Source organism: Castor canadensis, chromosome 9 (genome assembly GCF_047511655.1).
Source record: "Castor canadensis chromosome 9, mCasCan1.hap1v2, whole genome shotgun sequence".
Lineage (NCBI taxonomy): Eukaryota > Metazoa > Chordata > Mammalia > Rodentia > Castoridae > Castor > Castor canadensis.
Window position 1 is genome coordinate 87,646,678 of NC_133394.1, and position 13,197 is coordinate 87,659,874.

General features: G+C 35.0%; 1 protein-coding gene across 2 annotated transcripts in view; it reads left to right on the plus strand.

Annotated features, from left to right (window-relative positions):
- The window catches only part of Prkg2 (protein kinase cGMP-dependent 2), a 97,286-nt gene that overhangs the window by 24,321 nt on the left and 59,768 nt on the right, over nucleotides 1-13,197 (plus strand). For both annotated transcript variants that reach the window (XM_020187948.2, XM_020187949.2), the window contains exons 3-5: nucleotides 5,478-5,644; nucleotides 8,447-8,560; nucleotides 9,828-9,933. In XM_020187948.2, coding sequence (XP_020043537.1) covers nucleotides 5,478-5,644; nucleotides 8,447-8,560; nucleotides 9,828-9,933 — 387 coding nt within the window. The remainder of the gene's footprint in view (nucleotides 1-5,477; nucleotides 5,645-8,446; nucleotides 8,561-9,827; nucleotides 9,934-13,197) is intronic.

Sequence of the window (13,197 nt, forward strand, 5' to 3'; positions counted from 1 at the left end):
TGCTATGTAACCCAAGCTAGCCTCAAACTTCAGATCCTCCTGCCTCAACCTTCTAAGTGCTGGGATTACAGATGTGCATCACCACATCTTGCTGATTTTTTTCTTGCTTTTTGAGATGGAGGTTATTCATTCATAATCTAATATTTGATCAGTGGGATGTTTAGAAATGTATTGCTCAAACATTTGAGAATTTTATGATTTTTTGTTATTGATTTCTAACTACTCTGTTGTATTCAGAGAATATGCCCTGTGTTATTTCAGTTTTATGAAATTTGTTGAAATGTTATGGCTTTTTATGTTTCACTGTATGGTCAGTTTTCATAGAGGATGTATTTTGCTGGGTGTGGTGACTCATGCCTGTAATCCTAGCTACTCAGATGGCAGTGATTGGGAGGAACCCACTTTGGTGTAAGCCTGGCAAAAAGGTATCCCTATCACAACTAATAAAAAGGATGTGCTTCCTGGGGCCTGTCATGCCAGCAACACAGGAAGTGTAATTAGAGGCTCATAGTCCAGGCTGACCTGGGAATAAATTTGAGACTGTATTCAGAAAAATATTTAATCCAAAAAGGGCTGTGGTATGGCTCAAGTGGTAAAGCCCCTACCTTGTAAGCACAAGGCCTTGGATTCAAACTTTAGTACTACCAAAATAGAAAAGAGTGTGCATTTTGAACTTACATCAACAGATTTAATAAATTTGATAATTGTTTAGCTCTTTTACTTTCTAACTAATTTTTGTCTGTTTGTATTATTAGTTACTTAGAGAGATGTGGTACAATTATCCAGAATGATTGTAGCTTTATCTACTCCTTTTAGCTTTGTAAATTTTGCTTTGTGTATTTTGATGTTATCTTACTAGGTACATACATATTCCTGATGCCATTTTCTTGGATTAATCAAGTATATATTTTTATTCCATTTGTCTTTTTTATAGCTTTCTAGTTAATTTTATAGGGGATACTCTAGATCACTTCTTTCATCAATTCCTTAAATTATGTTAACTCCATTTATTGTCTCCTCTTACATTTTTTGCTGTTTCATATATTTATTTATCATATATTTTATACTCCAGAAGGTATTGCTCTTTTATTGCCCTTTTATGAAGACAAGCTTCCTTTAGTCACTCACATATTTGCTTTTTCCATTGCTCTAATGTCTGCTGGTTTTCATATGAGATCACATTCCTTCTGTTTGGAGCTATCCACTGCTATGAGTCTGTTGCCAATGGGAAAGGATTCTGAAAATGTCTTCATTTTGCTTCATTTTTGAAGACTATTTTCACTGGGTAAAAATATTGAAATGGGCTCTGTGGAGCACTTTGAAGATACTCTATTGTCTTCTGGCTCCCATTATTTCTGTTGAAGAGTAAATTAGTCCTGTTCTTGGTTGTGTGAAGGGAGTGTGTCTCTTTATTTCTTGCTCCATTTTCTTGAGTTTTCACTTTGTGTTTTGTTTTCAGCAATTTGACTATGGTAGGCCTACATATGGTTTTAATTATATTTATTTTGTTTGGAGTTTATGGTGCATCTTATCTGAGCTTCATGTCCTTTCATTGATTTAAGAAAATTCTTGTATATGATTGTGTTAGTCAGCTTTTTGTCTCTGTGGCAAAAATACCTGAAGAAAACAATTTAATGGAAAAATGGTTTGTTCTGGCTCATGGTTTCAGAGGATTCAGTCCATGGTCACTTGGCTCCCTTGCTTCTAGGCCAGCAGTGAGGCAAATCATCATGGATGAAGGGTATGTTGGAGCAAAGCTTCATACCTCACAGCAGCTGAGAAGCTACAAAATGGAGAAAAAGAAAGGGGCAGGGGTCCCAATAACTTCTTCAGAGCCACATTCCTAATCACCTATTTCTTCCAACTAGTTTCCACATCCTAAAATGTCCACCTTCTCTCAGTAGTGCCGCCAGCTGTGGACCAAACCTTAAACATATTAGCCTTTGAAGGATAAATAAGATCCAAAGCATAACAATGATCCCTTAATATATTGCTTCATCCCAATTATTTGCCTTTCCCTGGTGGCTCAGAGTGCTCATGTGTTCAACTTCTCTATTGTGCTTCCTGTGTTTCCTGTTCTGTTTTTGGGGCAGATTTGTTTTTCATTTATTTTTACCTTACATTTTCTCTAGTCTTTTATTTAGATATGTTATATCTCCATATATTTAGTTTATAATTCTTTCCAGCTTTAGCTTATTAATTTAAAACCAATCTGTTGAGTTCCAAGTTCTATGCTATATTTTTAGTTTTAGAATTTCAATTTGAATTTTTAAACAGATTAAAGCTCTCTGCTGACATTCTGCATTTTGCTCAACATATTGATTATAGTTATATTAAAATCTGCTTCTGATAACCCAAATACCTTATATTTCTAGAAATCTAATTTTACTGTATTGTTTTAATCCTGGTCTTTAGTAATTGAGTCTTTTCTCCTGGTATGCCTGGTATTTTTGATGTCATCAGATATTCCTTATGGAAAAACTGCAGAGAAAATCTGATGACTTGCCTTTCGAGAAGGCCAAAACTCCTCTTGGCATTTCCTGCTAATTAGCAAATGCCTTGAGGACAAACAGAAGTGGGGTCTGGGCATGGTGGTACACATCTATAATCCTAGCACTTAGGAGGCTGAGGAATTAGGATAGTGAGTTTGAGGCTGGGCTGTGTTACTCTGTCTCAATGCTGAGCCCCACACCAATTAAGTAAGTAAAAAACAGATGGAACTGTCCAGCTTATGTTCTCTTGTAGTCATGGCTCCTGTGTCATTGCTATGTTGACAAACTCCTAGTAATTTCAACGAATGTCTGTGTATCTGTCTACCTACCTTTCTCTCTCTCTCATCATCATCATCATCATCATCTTTTGAGGTTGTTTTATAAGAACAGAAAGAGTTGTGTTAATAATAGCTGGTCTATCATAGTAGGAGGAGGAGTTGCAAAGTTTAGATTCTTAATCACTGATATGCACTGCCCTTAAACAGGAAAAGATCAAGATAAGACTTGTTCTTCCCATATTATAAAGTCAGTTAGAGAAAAACTCAAAAAGAACTTTTCCAATAGTATAAAATTAGAATATCTGTATACCCAAACTTAATTATAAGGGTCTAGAGACTCTTTGAGGCTGTGTTTTGTGTCTAATTAACTGCTTGATAAAATTTGTCAAATGGAGTTGACATGAATACAAGTACTCTAGGAATTCAGAGTAGAATGAAAGGATTATGTAATCCTTCCAGGGTCATGAGGGATTGTTTGGTGGATGTATAAGGTTTAGATAGGTTGAGGGGAGAAGGAACTATGTCATGTGAGAGGAGAAAGTATGTACCAAACCTTAAAGTAAAGCTGGCAGACATAGGACACACTGAAGATACCAGTCTCCTATAAAAAGGGATTGCTTGAGGTAGTAAACCAAAAGAAGAGAACGACATTGAGGTTTGAGAAACATTGGTTTAAACAGATTTGTTTACTGCTTAATTTCCTTTAAACCTTTAAAATATATTGTGAAGTTCCAAAATCACTTAAACTCAGCAATGTGTTCTTCAAATGTACTGTGGGAAACTGGAGTGCATAGGCATTGAGGAAACACTGACTTGTATATTATACTAGCTTGAAAAGTCCATGGATGATTATGCTTTTTTTGGTATTGTTTATAGTTCTACCACTTTCACCAAGATTACCTAGCAAATGTATGTTCTCAGGATATTATAATTGAGTGAATTATTGATTCTAGTTGATAAAGGAATACAAGGACAGGGTACAATCAGGATGAATTTTTTTATAAACTTTTTCTAGGAAGATTAATCTGACTATATGATACAGAGATGAGCTATAAGGAAAAGAGTCTGAAGTTGAAATTCCACAGAAAAAGTTGTTAAAATGGTCAAGACCTATACTTTGTTTTTGGACTGTGGTGACATCCTTGAAAATTGAAAATATAATTGATAACAGTTATATTTTGTACAGATAATTGCAAGATTTAGTGATAATGTAGATGAAAGGGGAAGGAAGTTCTCCAAATATTCAATAAGGTTGAGGTCAAGCATGGTGGCTCAAGCCTGTAATCCTAGCCACTCAGGAGCCAGGAATAGGAAGGATCATGATTTGGGGCCAGTCAGAGCAAAAAGTCTGTGACACCCCATCTCAAGCAATACCTGGGTGCAGTGGTATGTGCCTGTCATCCCAGCTATGTGGGAAAGCACAAACAGTAGGATCACAGTCCAGCCTGGCCACTGGTGTAAAGCAAGGCCCTTCCTGAAAAATAGCCAATACAAGAAAAAGAGCTCACATGGTAAAGCACATACCTACTGAGTGCAAAGCCCGATTTCAACCACACACACACAAACACACACACACACACACACACACACACACACACACAGCCATTCAGGTGGTTTTGAGGATGGTGGGGTCACTCTAGGGAAGAGGAATTTCTGTTTCTTCATGTGGCCTAATGAGGTCATTAGGTCACGAGAGAAGCAGCCAATGCTGTGAGGTCTTACCTTGTGTTTGACAGTTTTTTGTGTAGAAAATAACCACTAGTTGTCACACACTGAAGCTTGAGTTGCCATTTGAATGAATGCAGCAAAACTCATTTTGGAAAATCATGCTGATGATCAATATGTTGTGCAAAGATTCTGATAGCTTAGACAGTATGTTTTCTTCCAGTTCAATAATTTTATTCTCTATATATACATTACGTTAGTTAAACGTTTGAAATTTATGATAATTAAGTCATTATGTTGAGCTCCTTCTTTTCCAATAGAAGTTAGAGTGTTCTAGGATTATAAGGGGTGACATTGGAAATATAGGTTCTGTTCCATCCAGACATATGTGGCATGTAACCTGTGTACACCTGGACTGTCTCCATCCTCTCTATGTCTGATAAAACCTAAGTAGCCCCAAAGGAGCCATCTTTCCTCCTCAGAAAAGGCAGTGGAATGTAATGGAAGCAGCATAGCCTCAGACTCACAAACTTATATTTAAATCCCATGAGGAATAACTTGCTTCTTATCTCTTAGTCTACATCTCCACAAAATGAAAATAATAATTGTCTCACAGGATACGGGATTAAATAAGATATAAAATAATGAGTGCCATAGGCAGTATGCACGTATGCATATTTCAACGAATGGATATGTGTTATAGTCCATTAAATACAAAGTCCTCATATTCACTGGATTTGCCTTCCATCTGAAAGTTGTGTAAGATGGAAATCTTAAGATGCTCCATTGAAAGATGTCATGATGGAGTTAGAAATGATAATAAAGTTGAGCTGATAGCAAATACCAGGAAAAATTAAAAACTGTTTTCAAGGGTAAAGTAGTGACAAAGGGGAGGTGTTTGGTGGGGCTAGTAAAAATCCATCCTTGTAGAAAACACTCTAAGTGTGTAGGTGGTAATATCAATAACCAGAACGAAGTGAGTCTAAATAACAAAGCATGATGTTCATTAATTACAACTAACATCTCTTTTCCATTTCACCAGTGAGAAGAAGCTCATTACAGATGCCCTTAATAAAAACCAGTTTCTGAAGAGACTGGATCCTCAGCAGATCAAAGACATGGTGGAATGTATGTACGGGAGAAACTATCAGCAGGGCAGCTACATCATTAAGCAGGGAGAACCAGGAAACCACATCTTTGTGCTGGCAGGTGGGTTTCATGGGTTTTTCAAGTTATCAAAACAAATGTTTCGTCTATTGTGACTTTTTGCAAAATTTATAAAAGTACAAAACCAGTTGCTCTGTTTGTAGAAAATGTAACAGATTGAGTTCATGAAATAGCAACATTGTTGATCTGATTATGGTGAGGATGATAGTTAATATTTTCTGAATGCTTTCAATATATCAGGCATCCCAGTGGACCCTAAATAAAGAGATTTCATTTAATCTCACCAACCCTTTAAGGCAAGTGTTGTCTCCATAATATTATTGGAGTCTGTGTCCCAAGGAAGTTAAGTAGCTTATCTACATAGCTTGTAATTGGTGGCGGTAAAATGCAAAGTTAGGTAATCTGATTTAAGAATCAATGCTTTTAGTCACAATGCCACTCACTAAAATGTTTCTATTCAAAATATAGCTGCTTATGTTGATCATTTAGTTACACCATGAAAAATTATTTTTGTGAATCTAGAAACTATTTTGGTTATACATCAATAATTTCAAAGGGTGATTTGGTATACTTAACTAATAGACAAATCAAATAGAATGCTTTACAATTAAAACTAGTATCTTTAGAACCATTTAAATTGTTTCCTTTGTGATCACTTGAATGTGCTTATAACAAAGAATTTATTTTTGAAATGCATAGATCTTATGATGGCTATTTGAGAATTTTCAAGGTGTAGAAGCAAGAAGTTATCTGAACAGGGATTAAGGTTATTGAATGCCTTGTTAAGTTCTGAATTGTCCCCACTCTTTGAGATATAAGAAAGTTAAACCAGCTTACCTAGATGGCATGATAACTTGAGTTATACTGTCATCTTCTATTTTACAAGATAGTTCCTGAGCACCCAAGCAATACTTTATTTTCATTTCTTTGAGATCTTATGTGTAGGTCTTAAGTGAGTTAATATACTTGTGTTATTCTGTTAGTAATATGTAAGAGATTGTTTTCATATCCTTTGATTCTTTCACATCCTTTGGTGTCAGTTTTATAACTTTTTTGTGTTATTTGTATAGTATTCATTATATAATCTTTATAGACAACTTTAAAATTATATGGTCATTTGCAAATAATTGTATTCTACTCCAGTAGTAAATTGTAGTCTTAATTTGAGCAGCCTTCAATTTTATAGGGATAGGTGATAGAGAGCAATTTTCCCTATTGCAAATTCTCTCTTGGCCATTTCACACCATTTTAGCAACACTAGGGCATTCTGGCAAGAGAACAAAGGTCATTAAGTCAACAAATATTTATGGAACCTGCTAGGAGAGGATGAGAAACTCATGACAGCCCATCTTGTTCCTTGTCAGTAACTCTGATGAAAGACTTGGGGAGAGAAGAGGTTGAACAGAAATAAGCATCAGTGCAGCTATTGAGATCAGGGCTACAGCACACACAGAAATGAAAATTGGATGGTCTCTTTTTTGAATTAATGATGGTATCATCTAAGGACTGAATTGCCTGGTTTAATTATCTGGATAAAAAAATTAATTTGTTAATTAAAAATCTCTCCTTTATAAAATGCAGCATGCATAGTAAATAGTACAAGCATATTTGACTTAAACTTTTGGGATTCCATATAATTCTGCAGCATTACTCAAGTCCCATGAGCCATAACCAATTAGAAAAAAATACCTCTGAAGTGCATTAAAATCCACAATATCAACCGGACACTATCACTAAGTGGCTTTGATGGAATTAGAACTAGCTGTAATAAGAAATGATTAAGTTGTATATTTAATCTGTGGGAGTTGGAACCTAAACAGAGTTTTTTCTTACTAGAATACAAATTCTGCCTGAATAATTATAATTTTCTCTTTTGTCCACTCTGTTGCTGTGGCACCTCAGATAGTTCCTGGCATGATGTAGGTACTCAGATCAAATTTGTTGAATGAATGGATGAACAGACATAAACCAGAGCTATTTAACGATGAGTTAGGAAAAAGAAAGGCTAATTCTCCAGCAGAAAGAGACATTATCCCATAATACTTCTTCCTTTAAGAATTTAGATAATTTTTGCTTATGAGTTTGGTTAGACAAGCTTTTGTTTGAAGGAAAAGGAGGAGACAGTGTACAGGGTAAACAATTGTGGAAAGTTTGCCTTATGCTCTATACTCTCTTCCTGTGGTCTTTGCCTAGGTACAGACAAGGGCAAAACACTCTTGTTAGTGACTTTCCTTTATAATTAATAGGTATTACATTTAAGTGAAGGAGAGGTTCAGTAGCAACAGAAGACCATGAAATAACTTGCACAAGGTCACAAAAACAGTAACTAATGGAGCCTAGACTCAGAGCCAGTGCTTATCAGTTATGACAAGGTGCCTGTTCATTATTGTGTACAGCTGTGCTATGTTTTCAAGACACACTGTGACTCTTGGATTCCTAGCAAGGGAGAAATAGTTTCATGTACTATATTTTTCATAGAATAGAATGAATGTTAAACAAAACACTTGCCATCCACCCCTTCAAGCAAAGAGCTGTTTTACAATATACTAATATTTGTAATAGCTAATACTTACATAATAGTTACTATGTGCTAACCATTGTTCTAAGTTCCCTGTTTATATTAGCTTATTTAATTCTTGTAACAAATGTATGAAATAATAATTATTATCATTATTATCCCCCATTAAGTGGCATAGTTAGTTTCAGACTTCACTTTTAACCACTGTGTTTAAATAAGAATTATCATATCTGTATGCATTGCATACTTTCTGGTTGTTTTTTTAAAACTTATGGAATCCAGATAGATTTTGATTATTTGTGTTTTTCTTAAATTCTACTTAATAGAGGGTCGACTGGAGGTGTTCCAAGGAGAGAAATTGCTGTCATCCATCCCTATGTGGACCACATTTGGGGAACTAGCCATTTTATACAACTGTACAAGGACTGCCTCTGTGAAAGGTAATGGGAGATAGGAGATGAAATTCTGTCTGAATTGTTGCACAGTATTAAGGACTGTCTCATTAAGTCAGGTTTGTTCCCTGGTCTAGTCCTTTTTTGTTCTTCATTTCTCCCCATTTTCTTATTATAGAAATGCAATGGCTATAAAAGGATTTATGTGGAGGCACTTACCAAAATCATTCAAATTAAGAACTTTTATTTCAGATACCTGTATGTACAATATGAAAATAGCTTTAAATTGTATGATTCCATTATTTCTTTAATTGCCAGTTCATCTTTTACTACATAGGCATCTGCCTTTGATTCACCCAGGATGTTCCCTTTCTAGTTTCCATGAGGTTCTGACTACATTATAAACCATAAAAATGAATTAAACCAATGAAAACGGTATAAATATCAAAAGAGATGTGAATTAAAGTAATGAGGGTTTTTGTGAATGACTTTTAGGCTTAGTTTCATTGCTTCTCCTAAGGATGTATATTTTTAAGATTTTGTTCATAGTAATCTTGGATTCTCTTCACAATTATTTAGATGTAGTGTTTCTTAGTGTTTGGGATTGGGTTAGATGGATTAACACTGTTGAGATAGTTAATGAAAAATGCCGATTCTGGGTCTCCAACCCAAACCTAAAGAAAACTTCTGACCAGGGAGCCCAGGGATCTATAATTTAAACAAGAATATTGAGATGATTCTTATTCACTCTAGGTGTGGTAAGCCAGAACTTCAGGCTATTACTCTTTTAAAATTTAATTTTGCAACCACAGTTCATCTAGACTTTTTTTAGACTCTCTGCTACTGTTCCACTTCCATTTTGGGTTTTATGTTTGCCTTTTATGTCTCTCATAATTTTTTTTGTCTTCAAAACTTTAATTTGTAATCTCTTTTAAAATTATTACTACAGTATACCTGCACTCAGCACAATAATAATAAAAAAATTTGTATTTCTTATATACAAAAGTAACCATAAAAATCCTTAAAATATATTGGTTCTCAAAGTCTTTGTTAGCAATGTCTATTCAACATAAAAACACACGTGAAAACATTCATATACACACAGAGATCTTTAACTTCCAGTTACCTGATGGGGAATTCTTTGCAAGCCAAAATGATGCATGCAGTTAGTCACTACTTATTTCTCTGGCTCCTTTCCTTAGCTTATTTAAATAATGCATTTTCCAAGAAATGCAATTTCGTTGATTAACATTTTGGAATGATCTCTTAATGTGCTGCTACGTATTGTGTTATTATTTTCTTGATTTTTCTGTAGCTATTACCAATGTTAAAACTTGGGCACTTGATCGAGAGGTTTTCCAGAACATCATGAGGAGGACAGCCCAAGCTAGAGATGAGCAGTACAGAAACTTTCTCAGAAGGTAAGAATAGCGCAGTGAAGGGAAATACAGCTGATATGATGTGGCCACAGTATGGATATGTTTTTATGAAAATAATTATTGCACTATACCTTCTCCCATATGCAGTTTCCACATTATTAAAACAAGGAGCAAACTATTCCCTTGCAGTAAATGCCACTTTATAACAAAAACTGTATTTATTTACCATTAGTTTGTGTACTAATTTATTTTTCTCCCTATTTGCACTTTTATTGATGTAGACATAGTGTATAGCATAGAAAAATGTGCAGAAACATCCTAAATAAATTTATGTGGGCTGCTCACTTGGCTTCAAAAGACATTTGATATTTAAAAGAAGATAGCAAGAAGATAACTCTTCCAATAATGCTTTGATTAGAATGATAGCAAAATTCATATATTTTACTGTCTTTGCTTTACCTGAGGCATTCTTTTTCCCCTTTGAATATCTACACTGTATTCCAAATTACCATTATTTGTAGCAGTTTATCTTGCAAAAATGTTACTATACATGTCATGGTGACATAAATCCTTGGCACATACTCATTTTGTGAAATGATTGGAATCTCAACAACTTGGATGCATTACTTTATAGGGAAACGAATGTCTGTATAATTTAAAAAGTCAGTGCCACATTAAGGAAAACTTTTGAAAGTAAACGTTCCTTATCAAAATTATTTTGTATCATTTGTGAGAGCTCTGACAGTCTCACAATGAAATATTAATTTATGAGAAGTGGTAATAGAAATACTGTATCATGTGATTTCTAAAAATAAATTCAAAATGTTTCTTAAGTGTACTGTAGTAATTTTATCTTGCATAACAAGCCCGTGAAGCCAATAATCTTTTGCACTGAATAGTGTCTTGCCATATATTGAGGTCTCAATGAACAATGAAGAAAAAGGAGTCTCTTCCCAGAGAAAATGGTGACTCCTGGCAGAGAACTGCAATAATGACAAGCAGGTGCCTTATTGATATGCCAGCCAGTACTATCTCAGCCATCATTTTGTGAGATCTACCTGAATGTAGGTGATCTCAAAAATCCACCAGCTGAGTGACACAGGTCAGCATTTAAAGCTAATAAGTCACACTTCTGCAAGACCCAAAAGGGCTACATAAATAAACTGGTGCCCAAGGGTTATGTCTGAATGTCTGTGGTAAAACCTGAGTTACTATGCATAGCAGTTCATTCCTTTGGAGTCTAGTATGTTGTGTCATAGTGGAAGGAGCTCAGTAGTCTACTAGACCATATTCCTTCTTTCCTTTCTTCATTTCATTCATCCATTCAACACATATTAATTGCCAGGCACTAAATGATGGTGGACAACATAAGCCTGATCCCAGCCTTCATAGAGGAGAGATAGACTCAGATTTTTCCCCTTATGTCTCTTTCTCTACACCAATTCCCAAAGGATGTAGAGATTCTTGTTTGGACTGGAAGCAAAAGTTTCATAATAAGTACATGTAAATCAATGACAAGTTCTAGTACCACCTTGCTTTTCCACCAATAGGAAGATGCACTAGGAAAATGCAATTTTGTTTGTTTCATAATATACAATGAGCTCTTTTTCCATTTACATTATTATAAAGTATGTAATACATAAGATATGCAGTCCATATGTAAGTTACAAAACCTCACAGCACTAGTAATCCTACTACTGAATACATACATAGATATATATGAAATGTATGTATATACATATGTGATATATATGATATGAAATGAAATCAATATATTGAAGAAACATCTGCACTCCCATATTCTAGCCAAAAAATGAATACAACTTCATTGTCCATTGACCAATGAGTGAATAAAGAAAATGTTGCACATATACAATGGAACACTATTTGGCCATGAAAAGGGATGGTATCATGTCATTTGTAGCCACATGGTTGGAAATGGAGATCATTATGTTAAGTGAAGTAAGCCAGGCATAGAAAGACAAGTCCTACACTCATGTGTACAGTCCAAGACAGTTGATCTCATAGAAGGTGGAAGTACATTATGAGAGGCTGGAGAGAATAAGAGGAGGGAGGGTGGGGAAATGTTGGTTAGTTGGGTACTAGGTTAATGGCAAATAGGTTTAGGAAGTCCTAACCTGCTGTTTTGCAGAGGGAGACAATATGTAATGACAATGTAATGTGATTTCAAAAATTGAGAAGGAAGGATTCTGAATTTTTTTTTACCATAAATGATAAATGTTTTAGGAGATAAATATTTACCTTAATTTAAACATTGCAAAATGATTACATAAATAGAAACATCACAAAGTACCCCATAAATATGTATAATATTTATAACTTCATGTATTAGTTTAAAAATAAACTTAAATTAAAAAAATCATAGCTGTAGCCATGAAGCTACTGCCCAATCTAAGAAACAGAAAGTTAGCAGCATCACTGACGTTCTCGTGTGTTCCAGTGCCCCTCCCCTCTCCTTGGGAGTAGTCTGCAGTAGGAAGCTCAGTGATCATCCCTCGTTATAGTATATAATTTTGCCCATAGCTTGATTTAGCCTATTTTCAAACTTGATAAAAATGGTGTTATTTTTGCAACTCTGTTTTTTCTAAGATTCAGTTCTCTTACGGAGTTCTGTTACCTGATTCTGTAACTGTGTATCATCTCTTCCCCCACTGGGAATTGTTCTAGTGTTTTGCAATTACAAATAATTCTGACACAAACATTTCTCATACCTGTCTCTTGGCCTGTGGCTCCTGTTGCATGTGTGCAAGAGTTAGTCCAGGTGCTCTGCCTTCATAAAATCACCCAACCATGCATTTTTGGAGTACCATTAGTTTTTCCCATAAAGTTGTCAAATTTTAGATGGTTAAAAAAGAAGTACTTATCTTATGGAAATTATGCCAATAGTCCTGAATAAAAACAGTAAAGTAGAAGAGAAATTTCTTTAAGAGAAAAATTTAATCATATTGATTGGCTAACCATACTATGAGAAATGTCTGATATTTAAAAAAAAGATAGGTTTATGTCTTCTATTTTGTTCTCCATATACTATTATCTATAAAAGAAAAAAAATGTTCCGATTACATGCCTCTGGCTACCATTGATTTTAAAAGACACAGTATGACTAATAATCAAGATCGTCGTGGTAACTTCAGTGTCTCCTGGAATGATCCTTTGCTTCATTACAAAGATTTAGATAAAAGTCTGACGCTCCACTGTGAGCAGAGCTCCTCACCCATGCTAACAGAAGAGGTATGGAGATGTGGCAAGTACCATGTTTCCAGGTGTGAGTCACTTTGAAAATCA